Source organism: Callionymus lyra, chromosome 15 (assembly GCF_982586985.1).
Source record: "Callionymus lyra chromosome 15, fCalLyr1.hap1.1, whole genome shotgun sequence".
Lineage (NCBI taxonomy): Eukaryota > Metazoa > Chordata > Actinopteri > Syngnathiformes > Callionymidae > Callionymus > Callionymus lyra.
The window spans coordinates 10,860,400-10,883,496 of record NC_141832.1 but is presented as its reverse complement, the minus strand read 5'-3'; the positions used below and the strand labels follow the sequence as shown (position 1 = coordinate 10,883,496).

The 23,097-nt window shown below is 42.3% G+C and overlaps 3 protein-coding genes across 4 annotated transcripts in view; all 3 read left to right on the top strand.

The window, feature by feature from the left end:
* notch3 (notch receptor 3) overlaps nucleotides 1-13,670 on the top strand; it is a 28,388-nt gene extending 14,718 nt beyond the window's left edge. The window contains exons 15-33 of the mRNA XM_087810046.1: nucleotides 82-315; nucleotides 384-536; nucleotides 778-1,006; nucleotides 1,077-1,278; nucleotides 1,348-1,504; nucleotides 2,303-2,487; nucleotides 2,574-2,706; nucleotides 3,462-3,719; nucleotides 3,796-3,905; nucleotides 4,532-5,061; nucleotides 5,990-6,316; nucleotides 7,719-7,861; nucleotides 7,951-8,179; nucleotides 8,263-8,353; nucleotides 8,424-8,592; nucleotides 8,667-8,971; nucleotides 9,038-9,185; nucleotides 10,449-10,546; nucleotides 10,637-13,670. Of these exons, the coding sequence (XP_087666172.1) occupies nucleotides 82-315; nucleotides 384-536; nucleotides 778-1,006; nucleotides 1,077-1,278; nucleotides 1,348-1,504; nucleotides 2,303-2,487; nucleotides 2,574-2,706; nucleotides 3,462-3,719; nucleotides 3,796-3,905; nucleotides 4,532-5,061; nucleotides 5,990-6,316; nucleotides 7,719-7,861; nucleotides 7,951-8,179; nucleotides 8,263-8,353; nucleotides 8,424-8,592; nucleotides 8,667-8,971; nucleotides 9,038-9,185; nucleotides 10,449-10,546; nucleotides 10,637-12,043 (5,108 nt within the window). The 3' untranslated portion in view covers nucleotides 12,044-13,670. The remainder of the gene's footprint in view (nucleotides 1-81; nucleotides 316-383; nucleotides 537-777; nucleotides 1,007-1,076; nucleotides 1,279-1,347; nucleotides 1,505-2,302; nucleotides 2,488-2,573; nucleotides 2,707-3,461; nucleotides 3,720-3,795; nucleotides 3,906-4,531; nucleotides 5,062-5,989; nucleotides 6,317-7,718; nucleotides 7,862-7,950; nucleotides 8,180-8,262; nucleotides 8,354-8,423; nucleotides 8,593-8,666; nucleotides 8,972-9,037; nucleotides 9,186-10,448; nucleotides 10,547-10,636) is intronic.
* A 130-nt stretch (nucleotides 13,671-13,800) lies between these two features.
* Nucleotides 13,801-17,118, top strand: soul5 (heme-binding protein soul5). Of its 2 annotated transcripts, XM_087810047.1 has the most exons (8): nucleotides 13,801-13,845; nucleotides 15,116-15,245; nucleotides 15,897-15,956; nucleotides 16,026-16,098; nucleotides 16,162-16,282; nucleotides 16,450-16,586; nucleotides 16,669-16,832; nucleotides 16,913-17,118. In XM_087810047.1, exons 2-8 carry the CDS (start codon nucleotides 15,238-15,240, stop codon nucleotides 16,989-16,991), a joined length of 642 nt encoding a protein of 213 aa, XP_087666173.1. In that variant the 5' UTR covers nucleotides 13,801-13,845; nucleotides 15,116-15,237; the 3' UTR covers nucleotides 16,992-17,118. The 2 variants fall into 2 exon arrangements, with proteins under 2 accessions (XP_087666173.1, XP_087666174.1); XM_087810048.1 differs by lacking the exons at nucleotides 13,801-13,845; nucleotides 15,116-15,245 and adding an exon at nucleotides 15,715-15,839.
* A 993-nt stretch (nucleotides 17,119-18,111) lies between these two features.
* Nucleotides 18,112-23,097, top strand: nr5a5 (nuclear receptor subfamily 5, group A, member 5). Its single transcript, XM_087809829.1, has 7 exons — nucleotides 18,112-18,402; nucleotides 19,716-19,825; nucleotides 19,900-20,041; nucleotides 20,106-20,770; nucleotides 20,835-20,954; nucleotides 22,481-22,628; nucleotides 22,702-23,097. The coding sequence occupies exons 1-7, from the start codon at nucleotides 18,123-18,125 to the stop codon at nucleotides 22,947-22,949; spliced, it is 1,713 nt and encodes a 570-aa protein (XP_087665955.1). The 5' UTR covers nucleotides 18,112-18,122; the 3' UTR covers nucleotides 22,950-23,097.

Below are 23,097 nucleotides of genomic sequence, written 5' to 3'. Positions count from 1 at the left end.
TACTCTGTCTCCCTCTAGCGGTTGACAATATCAAAACACTTTTTTTTGTCAAGTTTCTAAGAATTGAACTCTCTTGTTTAGGTAATCTCTGTCAGGTGAACGTCAACGAGTGTTCGTCCAGTCCTTGTCTGAACAAGGGGACGTGTGTGGACGGCGTGGCCAGTTTCACCTGCCTGTGCGAGCTTCCCTACAATGGACCCACCTGCGCCGAAGTGCTCGCCCCGTGCTCGCCCAACCCCTGTGCAAACCAGGGCACCTGCAGGCACACCGCCGACTACCTCGGCTATCAGTGCAACTGCCAGCAAGGATGGCAAGGTTAGTAACGGCCGGTAATATGGATTAATAAATTGTTTTGTTGGGATTAATTCATTCTCGTTCTGCAGGTCAGTTGTGCAACGTCGACATCAACGAATGCATCGCAAACCCCTGCAAGAACCGGGGGACCTGCACCAACACAGCCGGAGGGTTCATGTGCTCGTGTCGAGCCGGATTTACCGGCGACACTTGTGAGAGTGACATCAACGACTGCGCGCCCAGTAAGTCAAGTTTGAAATTAGGAGTGTGGATTGGCAAGAATCCTGCGATACACTTCCTATCAATACAATCTTAACTTAACTCTTAATTAAAATAGAAAAACATAATCCAAATAAAATATGACTGGAAAGCCCCCTCCCCCCCAAATAAATCAGTCCAGTCCTGTTGTATATAAATAAGGTATTTTGAAAATAAATGCAAGATTTAAGTGTAAAGTTGTCTCAACTAAATCTCTTCCTCCAGATCCATGCCTCAATGGAGGGTCTTGCACCGATGGGGTCAACTCCTACCACTGCAGCTGCCTGCTGGGCTTCACCGGGTCAAGATGCGCTCTGGAAATCAACGAATGCCAAAGCTCTCCGTGTAAAAACGGCGCCACGTGCACGGACTACGTCAACTCCTACACCTGCTCGTGTCGGCCCGGGTTCACCGGCATCCACTGCGAGACCAACATTCTAGACTGCACTGAGAGGTCGGTGTCGTGGACACATGTTCAGACTAGCGTGGAGAATCTCAGTGGATTAATCAGGATGTTTCCACAGCTCCTGCTTCAACGGAGGGACGTGCACGGATAGGATCAACGGATACTCTTGCACCTGCCGCTCCGGCTTCACCGGCTCCCACTGCCAGTACGAGGTGAACGAGTGCGACTCCCAGCCCTGCCTCAACGGAGGCGTGTGTCAGGACGCCCTGGAGTCGTTCCGCTGCTCTTGCCCGAGAGGCTACACCGGCAGCCGCTGCCAGGTATGCTAACGCTTTGAGTTGATTCTGTTTAAAAGGTGACCGCTGATCCATCCGGTGCTTTTTATCCAGACGCCCGTCGACTGGTGCAGACGCTCCTCCTCCTGCCAGAATGGCGGCCGCTGTCGACAGAAAGACTCTTCGTTTATTTGCGACTGCACCAACGGCTGGTCCGGAAGATACTGCGACATATCAAGAGTTTCCTGCGAGACCGCCGCCCGCCAAAGAGGTAAGAGTCTCGTACAGAGGAGCCATTAATCATTTCTAAATACTAGGGGATATAGTACTATACTGTACAGTAATCTGATGATACAATATAGATCACGATAAAGGGGAAGTAATATGATGTATTGTGGTACTGTAGGAATAAGGATATATTTGTTGTATTGTCAGAGTAAGTAAGTAAGTAAGTAATATTTATTTATATAGCGCTTTTCGAGACCAGGGTCACAAAGCGCTTAAACAATCAAAACAATACTCAAAAAAGTATATACTTTAAAGATCAAGATAATACTGAGAACAACACAGGAGTTTGAGAAATTCAAGGAAAAGCCTGAACAAATAGAAACGTCTTAAGATGTTTCTTAAAGTAGTCAGTAGATCATCAAACACAGAGAGAGATGAAGATCGTTCCAAAGCTTAGGAGCAACAGCCTGAAAAGATTTCTCTCCTCTGGTCCTGACTGAGAGTGACTGGCTTCTGGAGTCAACTGTATCCTCTCGTCCTCAGCAATCACCGGGATTTCGCAGTATTTTATTGTTCCGTGAGCTCTGCAAGACATAATGAACTACTGCCATCTAGTGGCTGGAAGTTTAATTGCAATATAAAAATACCCAGTGAATATTTGCATTTTAATTGTCAATTAAAAAAAATGTATTGTTTTATTTTATTCACACTTTATTGAAATACAAACCATAAAATAACTCTGATAAAAATAATAAAATGTGATTTTGAAGAAACAAATAAATTGATACAGTATAAAGGCATAAATATCACGATATTTAATCGCATGGATATTTTCTTACAGGCTTGCAGACGGACGAGCTCTGTCACCACGGCGGTCACTGCGTCAACACCGGCAACTCGCACTACTGTAAATGTCACGGCGACTACACCGGCAGTTACTGTGAAAGCCAAGTGGACTACTGCGAAGACAAACCCTGTCGGAACGGCGCCACCTGCAGAGGATATGTGGGCGGATATCAATGCGATGTAAGTCGTTGTATTTGATTTAGTGATTCAAAACCTGCTTTTATATATATATATATTTTTTAACTAAACCTGTTGTGTCCTAACAGTGCATGCCAGGCTATACCGGACAGAACTGTGAGATCGAGATCAACGAGTGCCAGTCGCATCCATGCCAGAACGGAGGAACCTGCATCGATCTCGTCGGGCGTTACATGTGCTCCTGCCCTCCTGGAACCCTTGGTATGTAAAGAAGTCCAATGAAGCATTTTTTGTTTTCTATTTCTTTCTTTCTTTTTCTAAAAAGTAGAATAAGACACAAAAATCAATAAATACAAGCCATGCAGACTCATAAGATAGTATAAGTTCAAATGATGTTCAACAAGTTTCATAAAAATCCTCCAGCTTGTTCTTCATGAACTTATTTCAAGGTTGAAAGGTCAGTCCCTGGAGTCATTGCAAGACTCCACGTGGCTTTGGGTCCTTCCATCACCTCCTGGCTTCTAACTGGAAAAATATTTAACAATAACTTGTCATTTCTAGAAAAAACAAGGGTGACAGGATAAATATAAAAAATAACAATTTATGATCTAGTGGTAAATGTTTTCCGATAATCTGACTTTCACAACCCATTAAAAAAAGAATTGTGACCCAACATTTCAATGTATTATTACAATTTAATACTATTATTAGTAGATCAGTGGTTTGAGTTTGAATTCATTTAATTTGGTACAATTATCAGCAAAAAAAGATTAGCTTCAATATCCTGCATTTACTCATCATTATGAGTGAGTTTACAATTGTTTCAATCGAATGAATAAAAAGCAAACTATTATTTTTTAATATAATATGTTTATTGGTCTTTTACACATATTTACAATAACAAACCTCTTGACTATTATTATTTAGTTTTTCTTTCAAATAAGAAGCGCAATGTCCAGGTTCTTTTATAGCTTTCGTTGCATAAGGATGTTTCTGACGACCGTCACGTTCTAAAGGTGTCCTGTGTGAGATCAACGAGGACGACTGCGCCCCCCCTCTGAGGGCCCGCAGCGCCCCTCCAAAGTGTCTGAACAATGGCACCTGTGTGGACCGAGTGGGCGGCTACCGCTGCAACTGTCCTCCCGGGTTCACCGGAGAGAGATGCGAGGGAGACATCAACGAGTGCCTCTCCAACCCCTGCATCCCCTCCAACAGCCTGGACTGCATCCAGCAGCCCAACGACTACCAGTGCGTCTGCAAGCCCGGCTTCACAGGTAACACTCGCTCGTTCGTTCGTCGCACATCTGGAGTTGTTTTTTCTTTTTTTTTAAACGTTTCTCTTGGCTTTAGGTCGGAGATGCCAAAGCAGGTTCAGCGCTTGCGAGTCTCAGCCTTGTCTGAACGGTGGAGTCTGTTCAGTGTCCGGATCGACGCCGGGATACACCTGTACCTGTCAGTTTGTAAGTCTCCAGCACTCTTACCAAACTAGGGCTGAAGGATTTTGGGAAAAAACAGAATGTGTTTGATTTTTTTCCCGCCTAATATTGCATTTCAGTATAATATTATTCATGCCATTGTATAGTATGACCAACCAACATTTAATATAATATAAGATATAACACGACTTCCCTGTAGACCAGGCCTGCATATAATGATGAGATTTGGAGTTTATTGATACATGAATTGAATTAAAAAATATATATATTTATAACTTTTGAATTCTAAAAATTAAATATTTTAAAACCGGACTGCACAACACACCTGAAATGGACAATATACCACATAATAATAAATATCGCACATATTTAAGTGCAAAAATTAAATATAAAATCTATTTTTATCTTATCTTAAGAAGTAAAAAGATAACAGGAAAGATAAAGGAAGATCTTAAGAAGTTTGAAAAGCTCTCGAAAATAAATAAAAAATTGAGAAGTTAAAGAAACATTAAAGGCGAAAAAAGGTCTTAAGGTAATTAAGAAAAGATCCAGAAGTTAAAATAAATCTCTACGAAAAAAATAAAAGAATCTCACGAAGTCGATCGTAACATTTCCACGTGATCATAATCCGTCTCCGTTCATCTCCTCAGGGCTACGCTGGGGTGAGCTGTGAAAGAAGCCTGTCCTGCCGGGAGCTGGCGTGCTACAATGGCGGCACCTGTTCCCTGACCAGCAGGGGCGCACGTTGCACTTGCAAGCAAGGCTACGGCGGGCCTCAGTGCCAGCACCACAGCAGCGAGGGCTGCTCCACCAAACCCTGCTACAACGGCGGCCTTTGCACCGAGGAAACCGGCTTCCCGTACTTCCACTGCCAGTGTCCGCACGGCTGGAGCGGCAAGCGCTGCGAGCAGAGAGGGGGCCTCATAAGGCTGCCCACGCCCACGTGCCCCTTGGCCGACTGCGGCAGCAAAGCCAACAACGGCGTCTGCGACAAGGAGTGCAATTCCCTGGCGTGCCGCTGGGACGGCGGCGACTGCTCTCTGGCCGTGAACCCCTGGGCGCGCTGCGGTGACCCCAACTGCTGGAGGGTTTTCAACAACAGCCAGTGCGACGAGTCGTGCAACAACGCCGAGTGTTTGTTCGACAACTACGACTGCACAAGCAAGGAGAAGATCTGCAAGTAAGGAGAACAACCCATATGGAATTATATACGAAGAATGGTTTAATTTAAAATTTAAATTGAAACTTTGATTTTTTTTCAAGCTTATATTGTTTCTATATTGGAGGTTTTTTTTAGTTTTTTATTAAATAATCATATAGAATAATTTTGTTCTGAAAGATTGACATTTTTATTGAATAATCAAATACAATAATTTGTACGTTGAAAGGTTGAATTTCTTTTTTTTTTTAAATAATTGAATGAAAAATTTGAACATATTCTAAATTATTGATTTTTTAAAATGCGTAGAGTTTGACATACTAATCCCAAAAATGGAAAAATTCACATTTCTACCCGTTTTAATTAAAAATAGATAAGTATTAAGTATTAAGTATTAAATCAACATTGTTTTATTGACTTTAAAAGGCTACAAATAAAATAATGTATTAAGAAATATATTTTTAATTACTGGAATTAGATCATCAAACTCTGTGTAATAAAATGTATTCATTATGAAAATATTATTATCTTTCAATAAATACTTGTTTAAAGTCAACCTTTTAATATATAGTAAGTAAGTAATATTTATTTGTATAGCGCTTTTCGAGACCAGGGTCACAAAGCGCTTAAAAAATTAAAACAATACTCAAAAAAGTATATATTTTAAAGGTCAAGATAATACTGAGAACAACACAGGAGTTCGAGAAATTCAAGGAAAAGCCTGAACAAATAGAAACGTACTGAATTATATTATTAATTAAAAAATAAATCAATATTTCAATATATAAATGATTAAATCAATCATTCAATAATTGAAAAAAAATCTTATTTCCAACATTTTAAATGTTAAATTCATCTAATATTCTGAAGGCAATGATAAACCATCAATTTATGACGGAAGAATCTAGGATACAACTTTAATCATCTTTCCCTACCTCCCTATCTTCAGCCCCATCTATGAGTCCTACTGCATCGACCACTACGCCGACGGCCGCTGCGACCAGGGCTGCAACAACGAGGAGTGCGGCTGGGACGGACTGGACTGCGCCGTCAAGGTCCCCGAGAACCTGGCGGAGGGCGTCCTGGTCATCATCGTCCGCCTGCCTCCGGAGGAGCTCCTGCGCACCAGCATGGCCTTCCTCCAGAAGCTGAGCGCCATCCTCCGCACCACAGTGAGGTTCCGCTTGGATCCGAAGGGGGAGAAGATGATCCTCCCGTACACCAGGAAAGATGCGCGACTCAAGCGGGAGCTGCTGCCGCACGAGGAAGTGATCGGGTGAGTGAGAGGCAACGTGTCGAGTAGGTTGTTCTATGTGTACTGTTTTCATCTTTACCTCCCCATAGCAGACCATCTTCTCTATTTGAGGCTTAATGCATAACTTTGTATAAAACATTCAGGGGTTTTTCTGTCACACAGTTGTCTAAGATTTAATCAAACAAATTATATATATATATATTTTTATATCAAATTATGTTTTTCAATTGGATATTAACATCATTTAGATTGTAATATTCAATGTTGCCAGTTGGTATTGGATTGTTGATTACTAAGCTAGCAAGTATACTACTTAAACTACAGTCCGGAAGAAAAAAAAGCTTATCTTAAAGGTCCACTTCTAGATACTAATAAATAAATTATATTTATAATAAATAATAATAATATAATATAATAATAATTATAAATACATTGTTGGAATGAAGCACTGGTGACAGTTGCTGAGAGGAGATCACTGGACAAACTACTGTCCATCATGGATGATGACAGTCATCCTCTGAACACTGTCATCAGTGAGCAGAGAAGCAGAATGATGCTCCTTCCCATGATGCAACACAAATAGACTCAGGGACTCAATCATTCCTCGTGCTATTAAATTGTACAATTCTGAGTTTGGGGGCAGGAGTGGAGTGAAAGTATCTAGATGTTCTGTTCTATGTTAGTCTTTGTATCCTTTGTCTTTGTTGTTTTTCTTTGATCTATTTTCTTTGTCTTTATCTTTAGACTTAGATTATGTCATCTTGTTCTTTCTCTTTATGTTCTTGTTCTTATTTTATTTTGATTTATTTTATTTTTTTATAAAAAATTGCTGTATGTATTGGCTATTGGAAAAAACAATTTCCCGAAGGAGACCTCCTGAGGGATCAATAAAGTTTTACCTTACCTTAAATAATATCAAATTGTGTAGGAATCGTCTTCTTTTATAAAGACATTTACTTCTGCAGAGGTTGGAGTCTGGAAAGTCCTCTTGTTTTGTAAAAGCTACACAATTGTAAGCACTATGGTTCGTGTAAAACTGAATCATGATTTTTCTACAATAAATAATACTCTTAAAAACTAAATAAATTAAACTTTATTTTTAGTTGGGACTTTTTCTTTGTTATTTTTTGTATCCTTTGTCTTTGTTATTTTTCTTTGATCTATGTTCTTTATCTTTAGACTTAGATTGTATCGTCTTGTTCTTTCTCTTTACTTCTCTTTGTTCTTATTTTATTTTTGATTTATTTTTTATGAAAAATTGCTGTATTTTCTGTGGCTATTGGAAAAAAAAACAATTTCCCGAAGTTAAAGTTTTACCTTACCTTACCTTAATTAGAAAAATATATATATATTCACAATCACATTGTGTTTTAGGCAATGTTTTTAAATGTTTACATGTTTTTAAAATGCATTTTGTCTACAGATCCATAGTTTATCTGGAAATAGACAACCGTCTGTGTGTGGAGGACTGCTTCGAATCGGCGGAAGGTATCGCCGAGTACCTGGGAGCCCTCAACGTCAAAGATATGCTGCGTACATTCCCGTACCCCATCGAAAGAATCGGGGGTAAGTGTGAATTTCAAACCGATACACCAGGAGAACTACTGTCATTTACTCCATTAATAACTTATATCTACTACTTGTTTTTGTTCCAGTAAAAAAGATGCCGGATGAGCCGATGATGATTCCCTACTGGGGGAAGTTCATCCTCATGCTTTTAGCTTCGCTCTTCCTCATGGTCTTCCTCGTGATCGGGATGCTGATCGCTCGCAGGAAGCGAGAGCACAGCACCCTCTGGTTCCCCGAAGGCTTCTTCCTGAAGAAGGAGCCGAGCAGCAACAAGAATCGGAGAGAGCCGGTCGGTCAGGACGCTCTCGGATTAAAGTAAGACTTTTAGATACCGCGATGTCTTCTAATTTCTTGTAGGATTTAAGTTAAAAAACATGTTTTTTTAATTTATTTATCAGGCATATGCCAAAAACTGTGGAGGAGTCTCTTCTTGGGGATCACAGCGACCAGTGGATGGACACAGACTGTCCGGAGCCCAAACGGATGAAGGTAATGAGCAGTAATGGAAGCACCTTGTTTTTTAAAACCGGATTTAAAATGACCGATTTTTTGGCGTCAGGTGGAGGAGCCCAGTTTGCTCTCGGACAGCGAGGATCCCGTGGACTGTCGCCAGTGGACTCAGCACCACCTGGCGGCCGCCGACATCCGGGTTCCCCAGACCATGGCCCTCACCCCTCCTCAGGGAGAGTTCGAGACCGACTGCATGGACGTGAACGTGCGAGGACCAGGTGGGTTCAGAGTTTAGCTCGACTCCACCAGAAAGAAGCAGAAGTTGATTTTAATTTCTTCTTCTCTCCTCCAGATGGTTTCACGCCTCTCATGCTGGCTTCCTTCTGCGGAGGAGGTCTGGAGCCGGAGCTCCCCGAGGAGGAGGAGCCCGAGGAATGTTCCGCCAACATCATCTCCGACCTGATCTACCAGGGGGCCTCGCTCGCCGCCCAGACCGACCGCACCGGCGAGACGGCGCTGCACCTCGCCGCCCGCTACGCCCGCGCCGACGCCGCCAAGAGGCTCCTGGACGCCGGCGCCGACGCCAACGCCCAGGACAACACCGGGCGGACGCCGCTGCACGCCGCCGTGGCCGCCGACGCACAGGGAGTCTTCCAGGTGAGACTCAACAGACTTAGACCTCGAAATATATGGTTTTAATCAACCCTTTTTTTTTTTTTGTAGATTCTCATCCGAAACCGGGCGACAGACCTGGACTCTAGAATGTACGACGGTTCGACGGCCTTGATTCTGGCCGCACGGTTAGCGGTGGAAGGGATGGTGGAGGAGCTCATCACCTGCCACGCCGACGTCAACGCGGTCGACGAATTAGGTACGTGTTTGTGAGCGTCGATACGTGTCACGATACAGGGGTAATGATGGGATAGAAATACAATATTTTGTGATACTATAGCAGTGGTTCTTAACCTGGGTTCGATCGAACCCTAGGGGTTCGGTGAGTCCATCTCAGGGGTTCAGCAGAGCCTCGGAAAAACACCAGAATGATGGTGTAAATTCGGGATGACACGCTACACTGCTTGGCCAATCAGTGCCGAGGGGAATCTAGTGCGCTCAGTAGTCGGCGTGCGACTGTCGTGGTAGTACGTCGTGTGATTTCCTTGTTAATATTTTAATCCGGACAAAAGAAGAAAGTGGTCGGACTTGACGGAATATGTACAACATGGATTCACATGTATCACGGAGCCGATGGGAGTGAGCGCCAGTTCAAGTTGCGCAACTCTAGTCTAGCACCGGAAAAATTAAAGGAACACTAATAGGGGTTCGGTGGATGCGCATATAAGTAAGTAAGTAATATTTATTTATATAGCGCTTTTCGAGACCAGGGTCACAAAGCGCTTAAACAATCAAAACAATACTCAAAAAAGTACATACTTTAAAGATCAAGATAATACTGAGAACAACACAGGAGTTCGAGAAATTCAAGGAAAAGCCTGAACAAATATAACACTGGTGGGGTTCGGTACGTCCGACAAGGTTAGGAACCACTGTACTATAGTAACAGGGATATATTCGTAGTAGACTCTGGTGTTGCAGTATTTACAGACCACATGACTCGTGACAAATTCGTAACTGCTTTCATTTGTTTACAAACCAAAAATATGTCGAAATATAAGCTTTAAAAGCTGCTGGAGTCCACTGTATCCTCTCGTCCTCAGTCCCATCGTCGGTATGCCACAGGATTTTTCTTTTAGCTAAGGAGGACATTTGCTATTTAGCGGCCAGAAGAACACAAAAATGAACAAACGCTGTTAATTGTAGTTAAAAAAATCAAATAATTTCATTTTAAACACACTTCCTTAAACTATAAAAGAACCATGTGTTCACATAAAGTATGATTGGAAAGAAAACAAAAGATCAATACATTGCTGTTGACTATTTATATGGTATAGTAAATAGTGATTTTAAGTGTGTATTTTCTTGAACTTAGTGTTTCCCTTTTTTGGCGCGTCATTTCTGTAACGTGGATTCCGATTTGCTTATGTGAAGTGATCTCCTTGGCAGAGGTATCTCCTGCCTCAGTGCCTCTCTATGTTTTTGTTTTTTCTAACAATCTCGACGTTTGCTCGCTCTTCAGGTAAATCTGCGCTTCACTGGGCCGCCGCCGTCAACAACGTGGACGCCACGCTGGCCCTCCTGAAGAACGGAGCCAACAAGGACATGCAAGACCTGAAGGTGAGCGATCCGGGTCGAGGTTTTCGCGGTGGTCTCGGAGCCACGGCAGAGTTTTTTAACGCTTTTTTTTTTTTGTGTGTTTGTTTCCAGGAGGAGACGCCTCTGTTCCTGGCGGCGCGCGAGGGCAGCTGCGAGGCGGTCAAAGTGCTGCTGGCTCACTTCGCCAACCGAGAGATCACGGACCACATGGACCGGCTGCCCCGGGACATCGCCCAGGACCGCATGCACCACGACATCGTGCAGCTCCTGGACGAGTACAACACGGTCCGGAGTCCCCAGGGCCACGGCGGGGCCGGACTCCACCTGGGCGGCGGGCACACCCTGTCGCCCCTCATGTGCCCGCCCAGCGCCTTCCTCCCCAGCCTGAAGAACACCCCTCAGGGGAAGAAGAACCGCCGGCCCGGGGCCAAGGGTTCCGGCATGGGGGGCCAGCACGCCGCCAGCCTGAAGGAGTCGGTGAAGGCCCGCAACAAGAAGCTGACCCTGGACATGCAGAGCGCCCTCCTGGAGAGCTCGGTGACCCTGTCCCCCGTGGACTCGCTGGACTCGCCCCACGGCGGCGCCAGCAACGCCGGCTACATGACCAACCCCACCTCCCCCGTGGCCATGCCGTCGCCGGGGATCTTCCACACCTCCATGTCGGTGCCCAACACGCCCATGGTGCACGGCGGCATGATGGACGGGAGCCCGTTCGCCGTCTCCCTCGCCCAGCTCAACGACCTGGGCGGCGGCGGGATGTCCATGCAGGGCCGCGTCGCCATGGCGTCGGACCTCAACCGCGGCTACGTGATGAGCTCGGGCCCGATGGGGCTCAACATGGGGCTGGTCAACCCCGTGAGCGTGCCCTTCGACTGGCACAGCCGGATGCCCACGTCCTCCCAGTGCGGCCAGCAGGTGGTCAACCTGGTGCCCAGCAGCCAGCAGCAGAGCATGATGATGCACCAGCAGCAGATGTACCGCAACGCCATGCTGCAGCCCACCCCGGTCACCTCCACGCCCACCATCAGCCCCGTCAAGCTGCCCTCCATCTCCGAGCAGCAGCACCAACTCATCAACCACAGCATGGGGCGGATGGGCACCTCCACCCCGCCCACGCCCCAGACCTCGCAGCCCCCGCCGTCCTTCTTCCAGCAGATGTCCCAGCAGCAGCAGCAGCCCGCCCCGGCGCAGCCGCCCCAGGCCACCACGCCGGCGCCCGGCCAGGCGCTCCCCTCTCAGCCCGGCAGCAGCACCACCACGGGCACGGAGGACTACCCCACCCCGCCCTCCCAGCACAGCTACACTTCTGCACTAGACACCACGCCCAAGCATTACCTGCAGTTACCCAGCGAACACCCCTACCTGACCCCCTCCCCGGAGTCGCCGGAGGCCTGGTCAAGTCCCTCCCCCCACTGCGTCTCCGACTGGTCCGACTCCACGCCCAGCCCCGCCGTGAACGGAACCGGGCAAATCACTCAGATCCCAGAGGCCAACGGCAAGATGCAGGTGTTCGCATGAAGGTGACGGGACCCGAGGGTCTGGGGGGGACGGGACTGCCTCGAGGGCCAGTTAGTAACGTGTCAGCCTGTTTCCAAGATTTTCATTGGATCTGGATTGTCACATGGACCGCCTGCCAGTGTTTCGGCAGAGAGAAAACAAACGAGTAAAGGGAAACGTGTGTTGTCTGAGAAAACGTCGGACAATTTAATGAAGTAATTCTGTCACAGATGGACTTATTAAAAAAAAGAAGTATATGAAGAAAACCTAGTCTTTCATTTCAAAGACTTTGGAACTGAGAACTAACATTTAGATGAGAGTAAAAGCTGAAATGTTGAAGGGAATTCTTTTATTTTAATTTATTTTTGTTTATTTCTAAACTGTTTTCTTTTTTTTCTTTTTTTTTTTAGTTGTTTCTGTCCTAGTTTCTCACATTTTTTTTTTATATGGACCACTTGTGTTTTTCTATTTTTTAAGTGATGGTAAAAAATAATGTTATTTATCACTGAGACCTGATGTCGAACAGAAAGAGCAAATTTCACGATTTTATATTTATTTGGCCAAATGTTGATACGTAGAACTAGAAAAAAATATTTTTAAGGCAAAAAAAAAAGAAAAAAAAAAAAAAGACCTTTGGTGAGATTAAAAATTGCGGGATCTTTTCAGTTAAAGTATTATGGATAAGAATGTAGATGAGTGTCAGTGAAGCACTTCCAATGACAAACGTGGGTCGACATTTCACTACTTGTGGGTATTTATATGTATAATGTGAGCGGCATTCAACGGGCCTTTTTTTCTCTGATCCTCAAAAGAGTTCAATGGAATCCATCCATTTCAATATTAGCCTTGTAGCTTTTTTTCTTTTTGGTTTCACCCAGACTTTTTTGTCTTTAAAAATCAGCTCGCCACTGCCCCCTTTTTTTAAGTTGATGTCATTTTGTTTTTTTTTGTTTCTTTTCTACTGTTGGGCTACCACACATTCCTCTTTCAACATCAGATGTACTAAGCTATGCTTATCGGCTGCTATTTGATATCATTCCTCCCTTTCGAAAAAAAACTTTCAACTGTACTCGTACCGTACGATGGCGGGGGAAATCCCAGCAAGAACGAGGTCAGGGTCTTGCTGGTTGCGTGGCTACTTTGGCCTTGTCACTCCTCAGGGAGGTGTTTTAATGGCATGCGGCGGCGGCGCTGCATTTACAGTAGCCTCCCAGCTCAAAAGACTGCGGCGACACATCTCGCGAAAAGACTTGTTAGGAGAGCCTTAAGGAGGAACACTACTGTGTAGTGACACCCCTTTCACTTTTGACAAACATTCTCTTGACGATACTGTCACCCCTTGTTCACGCACTCGCTCGTAGGATCCTCTAACTAAAAAAATGTACGATAGAATTGTTGGGTCTTCTTCTGACATCATGTTATTAGTTTTCATATATTCTGCTGTTTTTCATTCCAGTTGAGATTTTTTGGGGGGGGGATTTGTTCTTCTTAGTAGGCCACACAAAGTATTTTGTACAGTTATGTTCCCGTATCTCCTTGTAAATATGTTTGCTCTGGTAGATCTATGTTGAAAAAGTCTTATGCTTCTATAATGATTGTTATGTACTAAAAATGAAAAAATAAAATGTACTTCATTTAGCATTTGAAACAGACTCTATTTTTTTTTTTTTTTGTCAGTCAATATCATACACTTGCACACAACACGAGTTGCAATATTATTGCAGTGAGCTCAATTGGTCGGCAGGGGGCGGTAGCGGCGCGACGCTGCTACAGGAGCACACGGGGAACACACGATGAAGAGACACTCTTTGGACAAACAAATGGTGAGTCAAAATGTATTAATAAAAAACGTTATAATATATAAAATTATCTCTATAGATAAATTATGTGGGTTGTTTTGCTGAAATTAATTAAAATAAATGGCTATACGTTTCAGTTAACACATTGATAAAACACCAACAAATATATTACGTAACATATTGAAACAACAACCTATATATTATTAATTATTTTTATGTTTATTAAAATTATTTTCGACAGTTATTGTTGATTTATATATTGCTATAAACATTCTAGTGATGATACACATTTGTCACAGGACGTAGAAAACGAATCCAGTGGATATTGTTCCTAATCTATTTAGGATTGTTTTATATATTTAAAAAAAAAAGTCGTCATCGATTTATAACAGTTTTTTATAATGAATATTTTAATTTATTCAAAATAAAATCTAACCAACTTTACATGGATAGTAGTGAAGATCTTCATGGACTATAATCCAATGAAATGACATAACATAACACATAATAAGAGCAATTAATAGTATACAGAGAAGAAAAGAAAGAATAATGGGTCGTACATTTCTTTTTTAATAATATTATACCGTCTTTTTTTATTTTAATTTTAAACAACAATAAATAAATGCTCTTTATTAATCGACGTTCCTCTCGCTTTACTTCCTCTAGCCAGCAGAGGGCAGCCTTCTCGTGCTTTTATGTTAAAATAAATATTAACATCGAAGCCGAAATCAACGAGTTACAATTAAACACTTTTAATAATCACTATGTGGTTAGTAAGAATAAACAATAGCATATATTTAAATTTAAAAAAAAATCCCAGAGTTAAAACGTGATAAAGAACCAGCGACACAAGGATAACAAACGTGCAGATAGTTTTAATTGTTCATTCATAGCTTGTATAGAAATATTTTCTTTGTGCAAATATAAAGGAAGGTACAAGCGTCGTCTCTCCAGTTACGTCGTCTGAAGCGGACAATGAACGACAAAACAACAGGCCTCTCAGATTTGGGGCATCTCTGAGGTTTTGAGTTGCACTGATACTGTTTTTGTGGTCATCAGAGCCGCATGTTTTATGTTACCTCCTGTTTTATGTGTATATATGTGTCAGCGTTACCTTATATGACTCATTTAGGCAGCAATAATACATATTTTTGAGGGATTTAGTTCATTGTATAAATTCTGTAATTGGTTTAAAAAGACAACCTTGTTTAAAAACCAAAACAAATGGAGAAATAAAGATCATATTATCAAACATATTTGTCTTTAAATGCATGTTTGACCCTTTGTTCTGCAGGATTAAGCCGCGACGAGAACAACGTGGATGTTCCTCGAGGTACAGAAGGTCACGTGGACTGAAACTACAAAGGTTTCTATGGACCTCTAGACGTTCACACTCAATTACATGCGTCCGTAACAATGTGCCGGTAAATAATACCTCATGGGAAGATCAAGGGGGCGCCGGGAAAACCGGTGGTTATGTGGAAACTCACTAATCATGGATTGTGCGTCTTTGGTGGGAACGACATAATTGTTGTGCTGTTTTTTCGGTTGCTTTGAGCAAGGAAGCAAACCAGCAACCTTCTTGCTATTAGGGCGATCAAGCTAACAACTTGAACACAGTGTGTAGTACAAAGTTTAATGTTAGATTTGGACACATGGTCCCTCTTTTAGGATATTTGGCCTCATGTTTAGAAGGAACCGTGACCTATGACCCCGACCCATCCCAGTCCTGCGAAGGAGAACAAATGATTTAGTCTCCAAACACTCAAAAATATGTTGAAATCTTTAATCTGCTGATCAAATGTCTCAAAAAAAAAAAAAAAACGTCCTGCATACATAATAGTTTCATTTCTCTAGTTACAAAAGAGTCACTTCTTCTTCTCATTGGTTCAGACCAAACATTGGGGAGAAAGTGTGGAGGATTCTGGGAGGAGTCTTTTTTCTTCTTTTGTAATGCGGGGCTTTAAAAAATGACAGTTCAGGTCCTCCTGACATTCGCGACACAAACATTTGACCATGTGAGTACACGACACATGCACCAAGGATGACTGTGTTTTAATGTTTTCTCTCGTCAGGGTTTGGATCGTTGGACTTTGTGCGTGTTTGCTGCTGGCCACGGCCGAGGCCGGAGTTGGGTAAGAATTTTTAAAAAAAACCTTTTGATTGTATGAAAAATATACTCAAAAGAGAATCTCTGTGTGAAGTCAGTCGCCCAACTGCGGCTCGACGGAGGAATGCCTGCTGTACAAGGTGATTTGCGGCAACGACGACTACGAGGTAGGAGATACCGACGAAGGATCTTTTTGGACCGAAGCATTCTACCGTTATTGTGCCACGTAGGTGCGTCACTACGACCCCGTGACCCTCGTTTCCACGGACGTGGAGTGCCTGACCATCGACATGTCGTCGTTCAAGGGCTTCAGACGACTTTTCAAATACATCACCGGGGAGAACGAGGAAGGTGAGTTCAACCGAAAGAACATATTTATCCACATTTTCTGTCTTTGAACTCATTAAACAACTGTTTAGAGGAGGATTATGTCATGACATCGCCGTTATACTCTTTAGACGCTAGAGGGAGCCAGAATCTCTCGTCAATAAATAATTCGATTTTTTTTTTTTAAATAGAAAAAGAAATCGACATGACTGCTCCTGTCATCGTGAGAACGGAGCGGAAATGGTACTCGGGGAACACAAAAGACACAGTCAGCTTTGTGTTGCCTTCAGCAGAGCAGAAGAATCCCCCGAAGCCCTCTAACAACGAGGTCAGCACAATTTTAAATGAACCCCCAAAAACACTATTATTGTTCAGTTTGTCATTAAATCAGCATCTTTTCTTATTTGCAGGTCTACACTCACAACATGACGGGCGCCACCATGTATGTCGCCAAGTACAGCGGCTGGATGACTTTCTACAGCGAGAAGAGAGAGTCGGACAAATTCTGCAAGATGCTGGATTCGGTCGGTGCGAGCTACGAGAAGGACTTCCGCTTCGCCGCAGTGTACAACAGGTTGTTCTTCCATCGCTTTTTCATATTAATGACAGTCTTTTATATTTGATATTTATTCTTTGGTTTTGTTTTTTTCGCAGCCCCATGGACTGGTTCAACCGGAGGAATGAAGTCTGGTTCCTGGCAAAGGGAAGACCTGTTTGCCCGCCACGGATGTAATAAGAATATAGTCACTTATGTGCAGCATATTCTTTTTTTTTAATCCGCTTTAATGCAGCTTGTGTTCATTAAGTGTGAAAAGTAATCCGCATATTTACATAAATAAATCAAATTTGACTCATTGAGACTCTGTTTGTTGATGTATTTGCTTCTTTAGTTTAATTTAGTTTAGATTAGATAAATAAATAAAAAAAATTACATAGTTTGGAATTAAAGACAGTGGTAATGCTAATGCTACTAGCAGCTAAGCTAGTCAAGCCGTTCAATCCTATTTTCCATTTTAATTACTTTATAAAATGCCGTAAAAATGAATAAATATAACAATATGTTTGATACCTCAGTCTAAATCTAAATAAAAAAACTGAGGTAAACACACACAAAAAAACACAACTCGGTCACCAGAGCAACACTGGAAGTTAGTATGAATATTACCTTCGTGTTACTAGTCAAGTTCTACCGTGAAGAGCTGAAGAGAAAGTGACAATAAAAGGCATGATATTAATATAATAAAATCATTTATTTAAACATTTTAGGTTTCAACAATAAAAGCAATGCATTGTGGGTTTTTTTTGTTGTTTTTTTGTACACTTTTCACTTCCTGTAACCTTTTCCAGCCCAGACATAATTATTATCATGTTTATATAAACATAAAAATATAGACTATATTTCACAATAAAAAAGCTCTGATTATGTACTTCATATTTTTAATAATATTTATAAAATATCGGAGAAACTTGAGTATTAATACATACAACGATTGAAGTAACTTTGAAAATGTATTAAACTTGTTTTAGTATTTAAAAAGACACACACTACAGTTCAAATAGTGGACACGCATGTCAATAAAAACTTTTTTTTTCGATTGTAAATAATAAAACAACTGTTAATACCAGCCAGACAGTAAATAGATTTAGTTGCTAGAGCTGATAAATACTCATCCGCAACTTTACATTATCAAAAAGACAAAAGTCTGCCTTTACTTTTAAACGGAAAGTTCCATCACATTTCAAATCTGATTGACAGCCGTATGACAAAACCACGGTCATCTAGATGTTTATCACGTCCCGCTTGGATCCGCAATAGCCTGCCTTGCTCACTAACCGGGTAGGAGTGCCGATCAGGAGAGGCTTTATGACCCCGGCGGCCGATCGAAGTCCACGTTCCGGGCCTCGAACGACCATCAGTCCGCCGGGGCTGTCGGAGCTGCCTGCCGGTGTTTCCTGTGGCTCTCCAGCAGTGAAGGTCTGCTCTCCAAACAACCGTGACTATGAAGATCCAACTGGACTAAAAAAAACTCAATTGGACGAACCAAAAAAAAAAATGGACATTCCTGAAGATTACCCTGAGCTGCCACCCATTTCTGACCACTATTCTGAAGACCTGTCACCTCTGGAAGGATCATCATCATCGAGTGAGTTTTTAAAAAGTCAAATACTAATGTCTGTATCATATGATGATGAATCAGCAGCTTGGCAGAAACGCTAGCATAGGAAAGTACCCGGTGTCATCGCCTTTGATCTTTGGGAATTATGTAAGTGTCATGTCTGTTATCAAGCGAATCAAGCGCAGTGATAAGACGCTGTCTGCTGCAGAGGGATGGTCAGGAACCCCCTCCTCGCCGCTGACACCTACCTGTGCAGGTGACGCACCTCATACACCGATGGATTCAAACGCAGAGAATCTGTAGGAAAAGTCAAATATCGAAGATGATATGAGGAGATGGATTTTAAAAAGTTCACCAAGAGGTGTAAGAACATATTGATACACTTAATTATAGCCATTTCTTTCAATGGTACTGTGTCCAGTTGATTGACATTTTGTCTTTTAAATCCTATTTTATTTCAATCAAAGTTCTTTCAATGGTTTATATTTTTATAAAGTGTGGATAAGTTGTAGATTATTGCCGCGGAGCGACTAAATATATTTCAATATATAAATTCAACTTCTTTAAATATATATCTACCTAAAATATATTGTTTTAATTTGTATTTACAATGCAAATTATTCCTGCTGTCTGTTCATGTTTGCGTTACAATTCAACTCATTGCGTCCTCCACATCTAAAGGAACAATTACACGAGACACAATTCTGGCGATGACTGAGGACGAGAGGATACAGTCGACTCCAGCCGCTTTTAAAAATGTTGCTTTTGGACATATTTTGGTTTAGAAAACAAATGAAAGCAGTTACGACTTCCGTCAAGAGCCATGTGGTCTCTGTCAAGTACTACAATACTACGACAATACTACAAATATATACTTGTTACTACAGTATCACAAAAGGTATCGTACATCTTACAAAAAACTTTAACAAGAATCTTTGTCTTTAAGTAAATGTTAAATTAGCAACTTTTTAAATAAAAGAATACAATTAATTTTACTTCAGAATATGCTATTATTCTTTCCACATCTACTGATGATTTAATGTTTCATCATGCTATTAGCTTAGCACCCGATTGATTAGCAAAACAATTAGCGTAGCAACTGTTAGCGTATCCTATTGCACGGACAAATGGTTTCAGCAGCACCAAAATAAGTTATACTAGCAACACTGAGCTACTAGTACTAATAGAAAACCCCTGGTTATGAAATGAAAGCGTCCTAAGATAGTCCACCAGAAGTAGGTCAAATGGATTCGACGCCAGAAACTATCACGCCTTTCGAATCTTCTCTGGTGTTATTTGTGCGGACTCTCCGCGGGTTTGACCCGGTGTATGTTTACCAGCTCACCCGGCAAACTTGGACTCCAACACGGACCCCGAGGAGAGCTGCCCGGTGTGCGGTGACAAGGTCTCGGGTTACCACTATGGACTCCTCACCTGCGAGAGCTGCAAGGTAACGACGGTTTCGGTCGGTTGTATAACAAACAAACAGAAAAAATGGCGACGGTGCGTCCGTGTCTGTGACAGGGCTTCTTCAAGCGCTCGGTGCAGAACAACAAGTTCTACACCTGCCCCGAAACCCAGAGCTGCCCCATGAACCTGTTCCAGAGGAAGCGCTGCCCCTACTGCCGCTTCCAGAAGTGCCTGGCCGTCGGGATGAAGCGAGAAGGTACTTCTTCTTCTTCTTCGTGACCCCCCTTTTATATTTCTGAGACCTCACATGTCGTCCACAGCCGTGAGGGCCGATCGGATGAGGGGCGGCCGGAATAAATTCGGGCCCTTGTACCGACGGGACCGGCAGGTAAAACAGCAGAACGAGCAGCACCACGCCGCGGCCTTCAGGATTAAAATGGAACCCACACATTGGCCCTCTCAAAACCGGCCCCTTTTACACGGTCACTCCAGCGCCTCGTTGCACTCCGACCCCCAGCGTCACACGCTCCCCGCCGACCCGTGGCCGCCGATGGCGTCCCCCGCACCTCCGGACTCCTCGGCGCCACCGGCCCACCCGTACCCCGGGAGACACAACCAGTCCCTCCAGGTGTACCAGCAAGACGTCGCTCCACTAGGCTTCCCCCTCGAGAGCCTTCTACTCCAACCCAACAGTTGGTCGATTCCGTCGCCGGCGTCCTCGGCCTGCTCTCTCCCGCATCCATCCCTCCAAGCGTCCTCGTCCTCCTCCTCATGCGGTCCAGACTTCCTGGCTCAGCTACTGGAGGGGGAACAAGACGAAAGCCGGTTGTGCGCCAAAGTGGTGGCCAGCCTGCAGCGGGAGCAGGCCAACCGAGGCAAGCATGACCGCCTGAACACCTTCAGCATCATGTGCAAGATGGCCGACCAGACCCTGTTCTGGCTGGTGGAGTGGGCGAGGAACAGCGCGCTCTTTAAGGAGCTCAAGGTGGTCGACCCCCCGGGATCCATCATGTCACCTGGTGGTTGTTTTATTGTGTTTGTTTGTTCAGGTGGAAGATCAGATGATGCTGCTGCAGAGCTGCTGGAGTGAGCTGCTGGTGCTGGACCACCTGTGTCGACAGGTCACCTACGGCAAGGAGGGATGCATCTACCTGGTGACGGGACAACAGGTGAAAGTTCACTTGAACGATTGTGAAAATGATGGATCTACTGACTCCTTTAAGAAACATCTTAAGACACTTTTATTCGTGCAGGACTTTCCCTGATTTTCTGGAACTCCTGTGTTTGTCTCTGTGTTATCTTGATCTTTTAATCATATATTCTATTGAATATTGTTTTGATTGTTTAAGCGCTTTGTGACCCTGGTCTGGAAAAGCGCTATATAAATATAAATTACTTACTTATTACTGTATTACTAAGTATTTTACGTGCATATAACATATACATATAACTTAATTTTAATGCTACTGAAACCATTTGTCCGTGCAAAAGGATACGCTAACAGTTGCTACGCTCATTTTTTTGCTAATCAATTGGATGCTAAGCTAATACCTTAATTAAAACATTAAATCATCAGTAGATGTAAAAAGACTATTATTCTAGTGTATAAAAGTATAACATATTGTAAAGTAAAATTACTTCTTTTATTATTATTTTATGTAAAAATTTGATAATTTAACATTTATTTGAAGACAAAGTTTGTTTGTTTACTTTTTTTTGCACAAGTTTACAATAAGATGTTTCTTTCTAAATAATAATTGAATAATATATATATATATTCGTATTATTTGATGAACGCTTAATGTTTTGCTAATTGAACGGATGGTAAGATAATAAAAAGTATAGTAAAAGTACTTTTATTCTGTAAAGATTGGTAATCTAACATTTATTTAAAGTAAGAAAAGTTTTTTTTTTACTTTATTACATTTGGTTTTGATAGATTATCTTGTAAAAATAAAAAATAAATGTAAAAAAGTTGGTTAACAATCTAACAATAATATTACTTTTTTTTCACCTGATGCTGCTGTAAACAAAAAAATCCCTTACTTATAAAGACTTATAAAGAAATAAAAATCGAAATCTACATTAGGATTTGTGAAATAATTGTATATGATAGTATTTTTCTAAATATTATTAATAAAGATATACTGTATTTATGTCTACAAACTTTTCATGCTTGTCCAGCAAATCACCGTCTTTAAGTGAGATTTTAATGGATGGTTTTAAATTCAGTTTCAGTTATTTTCTTGCATTTTATTAAACTTTCCTCATTTTAACTCACAGAATCGATGTTATTTGCATATGGTTCATCTGTGACTGTATGTGACTTTTGTCATTCTTACAAGCGCAACATAAATACAGTTCTTTAATGCAACTATATTTGAATGATTTGCTATTTTTTTAAAGAATAAATCTAAGAAGTGTAATATTCAGATTTGATCACATCACTAGAAATAATTTATTTAAAAAACAAATAAGCACCTTCTCAGAATCTCAGAAACAAGACAAGAAAAAAATTGAGATTATAGACAAAGTGGGGGTGAAAACAGAAACAAAAGTATATTTAATCAAAACAAAAATGTACTGTATATTAATCAAAACCACAAATCTATTAAAATATATATATATACTTGCCCTTGCTTTAGTTTTGGATTTCAAGAACACTATTTCTGACTCGTTTTCCCCTCATTCTCAGATCGAACTGTCCACCATCATCTCCCAGGCCGGCACCTCTTTAAGCAGTCTGGTGACAAGAACGCAGGACTTGGTGTCCAAGCTGAAGGCCCTTCAGTTCGACCGACACGAGTTCGTCTGTTTGAAGTATTTGGTGCTTTTCAACCCGGGTAAGTCCTGGAATTTAAAAAAATAATATTTTTTTTAAAAGGCTGACTCTGTCCTGGTCGTTTCCACCTGCAGACGTGAAGTCGCTGCAGAACCGCAGACAAGTGGATCAGACTCAGGAGCGAGTGAACCGAGTCCTGATGGAACACACCCGGCACACGCACCCGGGACACTCGGACAAATTCGGTCAGCTTCTGCTGCGTCTCCCGGAAGTCCGCAGCATCAGCCTGCAGGTCGAGGAGTATCTGTACCAGCGTCATCTTCTGGGGGACTTACCTTGTAACTCTCTGCTCACCGAAATGTTGCACACGAAGCACAGCTGAGCTCACCAAAAAAAAAAAAACACATTCGACTGTAAATTCAGAGCCAAATGATGCACCTTGCCATCAAGTATTACGACCACGACTTAAAGAACATTAAAACACGTTTCTTTTGCATGTGTCGTCATTAAAAGAAACCCATTGAAAAGGA

Bases quoted from the DNA above. Each gene is read 5' to 3' on its own strand.
- soul5 (XM_087810047.1), top strand. The intron at 16,283-16,449 runs GTGAGTTCAACC...TTTTTTAAATAG, and splicing joins CACCGGGGAGAACGAGGAAG to AAAAAGAAATCGACATGACT. The intron at 16,833-16,912 runs GTTGTTCTTCCA...TTTTTTTCGCAG, and splicing joins TTCGCCGCAGTGTACAACAG to CCCCATGGACTGGTTCAACC.
- nr5a5 (XM_087809829.1), top strand. From the start codon at position 18,123: ATGACCCCGGCGGCCGATCGAAGTCCACGTTCCGGGCCTCGAACGACC. The intron at 19,826-19,899 runs GTAACGACGGTT...TGTCTGTGACAG, and splicing joins TCACCTGCGAGAGCTGCAAG to GGCTTCTTCAAGCGCTCGGT. The intron at 20,955-22,480 runs GTGAAAGTTCAC...CCTCATTCTCAG, and splicing joins ACCTGGTGACGGGACAACAG to ATCGAACTGTCCACCATCAT.